Source organism: Lathyrus oleraceus, chromosome 1, assembly GCF_024323335.1.
Source record: "Lathyrus oleraceus cultivar Zhongwan6 chromosome 1, CAAS_Psat_ZW6_1.0, whole genome shotgun sequence".
Taxonomy (NCBI): Eukaryota; Viridiplantae; Streptophyta; class Magnoliopsida; order Fabales; family Fabaceae; genus Lathyrus; species Lathyrus oleraceus.
In genome coordinates this window covers 346,464,371-346,470,636 of record NC_066579.1, presented here as the reverse complement: position 1 = coordinate 346,470,636, position 6,266 = coordinate 346,464,371, and the positions used below count along the sequence as shown (strand labels likewise).

The 6,266-nt window shown below is 34.8% G+C and overlaps 1 protein-coding gene across 1 annotated transcript; it reads left to right on the top strand.

Annotated features, from left to right (window-relative positions):
* Window positions 1–234: 234 nt before the first annotated feature.
* LOC127135864 (methylthioribose-1-phosphate isomerase) lies at window positions 235–5,266 on the top strand. The gene is made up of 9 exons (XM_051062494.1): window positions 235–469; window positions 539–594; window positions 1,988–2,146; window positions 2,332–2,431; window positions 2,550–2,689; window positions 3,025–3,130; window positions 4,258–4,396; window positions 4,491–4,759; window positions 4,843–5,266. The coding sequence occupies exons 1-9, from the start codon at window positions 392–394 to the stop codon at window positions 4,909–4,911; spliced, it is 1,116 nt and encodes a 371-aa protein (XP_050918451.1). The 5' UTR covers window positions 235–391; the 3' UTR covers window positions 4,912–5,266.
* The last annotated feature ends 1,000 nt before the right edge of the window (window positions 5,267–6,266 follow it).

Genomic DNA, 6,266 nt, shown 5'->3' with positions numbered 1-6,266 from the left:
TAGCAAATCCAATTGGTGCCTCCATTCAAGCATTTAAGAGGAGTCGCCAATTGAATTGCCGTCTCCTCCTAAAAATGGGATAGTTTAGAATTTTTTTTGAAATCAAAAGTATTTTGAAAATTTCTATGAAAAAGTGAGTTATTTTTGTAAAAAATTCAATGAATGTTACATATCAATTAAAATTATATAAACAATCAAATAAACTTTTTATTTTATACTATTCTGAAAATATTCTTACGCAACCCCGGGATAAGGAATAAAAAATTGCATTCAAACCATAAAAAAAGTAGCATGATTGCAGCATCATAGCACGAACGTCACTCTCAGTCGAGAATCGGAGAAACGAGAGTTCTGAACAGAACCCTAACAACATCACTCAATCTCTCTCTCTATGGCATCCAATTCCAACGCCACCAACACGCTACTTTCCATTTCCTACAACCACGGTTCTCTTCAGCTTCTCGATCAGGTCCTCATTTTCCCCTTCACTTCATATTCTCGCATTCAATTTTTGCTTATCATTCTTGTTGTTCTGCAGAGGAAGCTTCCTTTAGAAAGCGTTTACTTGGAAATTCGGGATTCAAACGATGGCTGGTAACAGTTGAATTTCTCTTTATGTAGTTTTTATATTTTTTTATCATCTCTTTATGTTTTGTGTAAACTATTTAACTCGGATATTGATGATATGTAAAGTTATAACAAGAAGTCATAACTTGATTGTTGTAATTTACATGTAATAGTAGTTCTAAACAGTGTCGTCTCAAGTTTTTAGAGGCTCACATTAGTAGTATTTTAACTGTGAGAACAAATAGATGCTTTATTTAACTATGTTCTAGCTATGACAAAAAAATTTAAGAGGTCCTATTTAGCCACGGTTTGACTGTGACAAATTTTGGATCTGTGGGGTAGTCTGTCTTGCACGCCCTTAAAGACGGCCCTGATTATGACAAAAAAAAAGGTTTTAAATAGGGGTTACATTAATGGTTGCTTTGTGATTATTGATATTGTTGAGAATCATGGTCAAATGATGCCGATACAGGCTTAGCTTTGGCCGTGTTGTGGTTTTGCAACATAAAAAACTGTTGCGGTGGGGCTTGGATAGTGCCTACCTTTATTTAAAATCCTAATAGCCAACTTGACTTGGTGTTTTTCGCGCCTTTGTGTTTCTTTGGGTGTCGAGCTGCTAGATACAATTTTCTGTAAACACAAAAAATTAAAGATTAATAGAATTAGAAAAGATAGTGGAAAATAGACTTAGGTGGTTTGATCATGTAGAGAGAAGACATGTAGATTTTATGGTAAAGAGAGTACATTAGATAGAGAGAAGTCAAACAACTAGTGGTAGAGGAAGACTTAGAAAAACTATAAGAGAAGTTATTTTGAAAGATCTTGAGATTAACGATTTGGATAAAAACATGGTCCTTAATGGAACATTATAGCGAAAGTTGATTCATGTAGCGGACCTCTCAGTGAGATAAGGTTTGGCTTGGTTGTTGTTGTTGTTGTAGAATCAGAGTAACTGTGAGTTTTTTAATAAATTGAGTTTTTGTATAAGATAACATTTGTTTTTACATCTCATTTTTTCTAAGTCTCCATCAAGTAAACGTCTATAAATATTAAGGACTTTTTTTTATAGATGAAAGCCATGAGTTATTTTAATTGGGAAGCTGTAATAATCCAATCCAAATTGGGCCAAGATAATTTTCTTAAATGGTAAATCGTAATTTGTTATTATGTTCCTATCAAGGTTTTAAATTGCAATTATAAGTTTTAAGTATTTGTTCATGATGCACTTTTGATGGCCATTGCAACCAGAGAGTTTGTGGCTGCATTACACTGCATTATGTGATGTAGTCTGCAATTTCAAATCTCAGCCGCCGAAGTAACGATAACGGAAAGAAAAGAACGCCTATTGAATCTGAATTATTATCTGTTATATATTTTCAATTTGTGTATCTCAATATCTACTATTTTATGACTTTCTCAGGAATGCTATACGAGATATGGTGGTCCGAGGAGCACCTGCTATTGCTATTGCTGCAGCTCTCTCTCTGGCTGTAGAGGTATCCAATTTAGATGATTTCAATGGATCTACTGATGATGCTGTATACTTCCTGCAGAAGAAGTTGGACTATCTTGTCTCGAGGTATTTTCTCGATTAACCGTATCACCAAGACAACTATCTACTTATTGTGGATGATCTAAGTCATGCCATTCTTGATAAATAAGTGCATTTAGTATGTTGTAATGTCTCCTTAAGAAGTTGAGGTTGTTGCAAGAAGTTCTTTTGAAGCATGAATTTTTGTTTCATTTCCTTCCTTCTTGCTTCAGTCGGCCAACCGCGGTGAACTTATCAGATGCTGCGACAAAACTCAAAGAAATCATATTGAAAGCTGCTGCTACAACTTCAGAGGCTAGGGGTGTTTTTCAGGTACTTCTAAGATTTTATAATGATGAACTCTTGCATAAAAATGGAAGTTATATTTTGTTCATTTTCTCTTATTTTGGATTTGGCCATTTGAAACTTAATCTATTGAATTATTTTCCAGGCTTATGTAGAAGCTTCCGAAATAATGCTTGAGGACGATGTTGCATCAAACAAAGCAATTGGGACTTATGGAGCTAAATTTATTCAAAACCATACAGAGAAACAAAAGCTTTCTGTTTTGACCCATTGCAACACTGGAAGGTACTTGCTACAGTTCCATCACTTATAATAATAATAATAATAATAATAATAATAATAATAATAATAATAATAATAATAATAATAATAATAATAATAATAATAATAATAATAAGTGTAAACATAAATATCTTTTGATTGTTCATTTGTTTGGCAAAGAGAGAATGTGTCTGTATGGAACTTAGTACTCAGGCATTTGTGTGTTTCATTTGTTACTCAGTTTAGCCACAGCTGGATATGGTACTGCTCTTGGTGTAATCCGTGCACCTAACAGTGTGCATCTTCTCTCAAAAGAGATCCGATTATAATTATATTTGTGTGTTTCATTTGTTACTCAGTTTAGCCACAGCTGGATATGGTACTGCTCTTGGTGTAATCCGTGCCCTTAACAGTGGAGGAGTTTTAGAAAGGGCTTATTGTACTGAAACACGCCCATTCAATCAAGTGAGTTCATTTCTTCCAAATATAATTATAATCGGATCTCTTTTGAGAGAACATGCACACTTAAAGTTACCTTTCATCAAGATGTTCTGTTAGAGTTGGTTTATTTTGCAACTTGCAATCTTGGATTAAAGCATGGCATGAAGCAGAACTGAAATGTAATAACATGCTTATATTTTGGTTGATGTTCCATCTTCCAATTTCAAGTTTATAACATGAAATGCATTTCTTAACAAGAGCACTTACATTTAAGATATACATCAATTTGTATCATGGTGATGGGCATATTTTATCTTGTTATTCATGTTTCAATGTCCGCCTAGTAGTTCATTTAAAACATAATAGGTAAGAAAATCATTTAAATCGTCGTAGAAAATAACTTTAGGTGGTTTGGACATTAGATAGAAGATCTGTAGATTTTGTTGTAAGGAGAGTAGAACAGATGGAAATGAGAAAAACAACTCGAGGTAGAGGAAAACCTAGAAAAACTATAAGAGAAACTATTAAGAAAGAACTCGAGATTAACGAATTGGATAGAAACATGGTCTTGAATAGAAAATTATGACGTGATTTGATCCATGGGGCCAAGCTCACTTAGTGGGATAAGGCTTTTGTTGTTGTTGCTCAAACTAAATTTCATTAAGAATCATGCTATCAATACACTCACTTTTTTCAACACACACTCTTATGGGTTTGAAATTCATATGGTTCACTAAATTTATGTGGGGCTTACATGATTTAATGTAATCCATTTGAATTTTAGCCAATAGAGGAGAAGAATGTGTTCCTAGCACTTCTCTTTCATTAATTGAGTCGGGGAGTGTCAACTGGCAGTGATCATGCCTATTACAGCTCTAGTATTTTAAACATTTTTTCTTGTTGATTAGAGAGATTAAAAATGATGATGGAATTGCTTAGCTGAAGCCTGAAATGTTTTTGATAACACATCTCTTTAATATAGTTTTTTTTTGCCTGCATGCATTTGAAGTAGTTTTGAGACATATCTTGAATGTAGGAATTTTGCCTGCACATATGTTGAGAATCGCTTTTCCACTAACTGTTTCCCTACGAAACTAACAGATTAAAATGATTGGGAGTTGATTCTTACAAATCATAATGCTTAATTGCAGGGATCCAGACTTACTGCCTATGAGTTGGTACATGAAAAAATACCAGCAACTCTCATAGCAGATTCTGCTGCAGCTGCACTAATGCAAGCAGGCCGTGTAGATGCTGTTGTTGTTGGCGCAGATCGTGTTGCATCAAACGGTACTTTATGTTGCAACAAAATAAAACTAATTTGTGTGTCCTCTAAACAAAGAAAGCTACCAGCAGATTTATTTTCTTTTAAACGGCATTACAGGTGACACGGCCAACAAAATTGGAACCTATAGTGTTGCCTTATGTGCCAAGTTTCATAATGTACCTTTTTATGTTGCTGCACCCTTGACTTCCATTGATCTATCACTTTCTTCTGGGCAACAAATTGTCATTGAGGAGAGATCTCCCAAGGAGTTGTTGAACTCACGCGGAGGACTCGGAGAGCAAGTTGCTGCCTCAGGAATATCTGTGTGGAATCCGGCGTTTGATGTTACACCTGCTAATCTAATTTCTGGGATCATCACTGAGAAGGTCTGTCTTACACCTCTCTCTCTCTCATGATTTTTATTGGTTTCATTATCACTTTTTCTGACCATTTTATGTTGTCTGAGCAGGGTGTCATTACAAAGACTACTGCTGGTGATGCTTTTGACATAAACGCTTTCGTACAGAAAACAGGTTAAGGGTGGAATCTATTCAATATAAATGATCTATGGTGTGAAATGAAATGTGTTTAATCAAATTGTAGATTTGAGTTGTATGTTTTAGAGGGGAGTTGTAGATCAACTCTTTCAATGTAAGTGTTCCGGAGAAGAAACAGGGAGCTGGCTAATAAACAAGTCAAAAAGAAATTGGTGGCGACCATGACTTGCGCAGCTAAAATCGAGTGGTGTAATTTATCGGTTAATGCAAGATATGGTTTTATCAGTTTTGTTTTTGACAACACAAGACATGTTTGTATCAGATATAATAAGGTTCTAAACTATGTAATGCTGCATTTGACATCAAATAAGATTATTATACTGTATGGTTCTTATACATTCGACTACTTTGAGAATAGTACATCCATGCATTCAAGGTTTTAATAAAGTAAAATATGTTGTTACAAAATAATTTTGGGCCAAAGGTATTTTCAATCAGAGATATCTTAAATACAACTTTATATAAGTATGAGGGGGAAAATAAAATTAAATTAAATTAAAGATGTTTTCATCATTAAGTCTCACTAATAGACTACAAAGAAGGTTCCTTCTCATTAACGTTCTCTTGATTTGATCACGGGGCCAAGGCACGGCCAAGGCACTTGAAGGTTCCTTCTTACATTTTCTATGTGGATGATATTTTTATTACATTTTCTATGTGGATGATATTCTTATTTTCTGTAAAGGCAGTGTTTTCAACATTAAAGCTCTTGTTTTTGTCTTCAAAGATTACTTTGTAGTATTTGGGCAATTTGTTAATTGTGGGAAGTTCTCTATTTTTGGAGGCGTCGTGTCTCAATCTCGCATTAATATTTTGTCGGCTCTTTCTTGTTTCAGCATTTGCTCCTCTCTTTTTCTCTATCTTGGGGTGTCTATTTTTAATGGAAGATCTAAAGCTAAATCCCTTCAATCGATTGCTGATAAAATCATTCTTAAGCTTGAGTCTTGGAGAGGTTCCCTCCTTACCTTTGCGGCTAGAGTCGGGTTGGTTAAGACTTTTATTCAATGTATGCTCATTCATTCCACGTCTATTTATGTGTGGCCGGTTTCGTTGGTTAGGAGTATTGAGAGAGCAGCTCGCAATTTCATTTGGAGTTGGGACGTCTCGAAAAGCAAGTCTATTACAGTGGTTTGGAAAAATATTTGCAAACCAGTTTCTGAAGATGGTCTAGGACTTAGATCTTTGGTTGCTTTGAATGAGGTTACCAACCTTAAGCTTGGTTGGGATTTTATGAATTCAGATGATCCTTGGGCTTCTCTTCTCAGGAGTCGGGTTTTGAGAAAGAATAATTTAATTACACATCACATCTTCTCCTCGATTTGGTCTAGTATCAAAT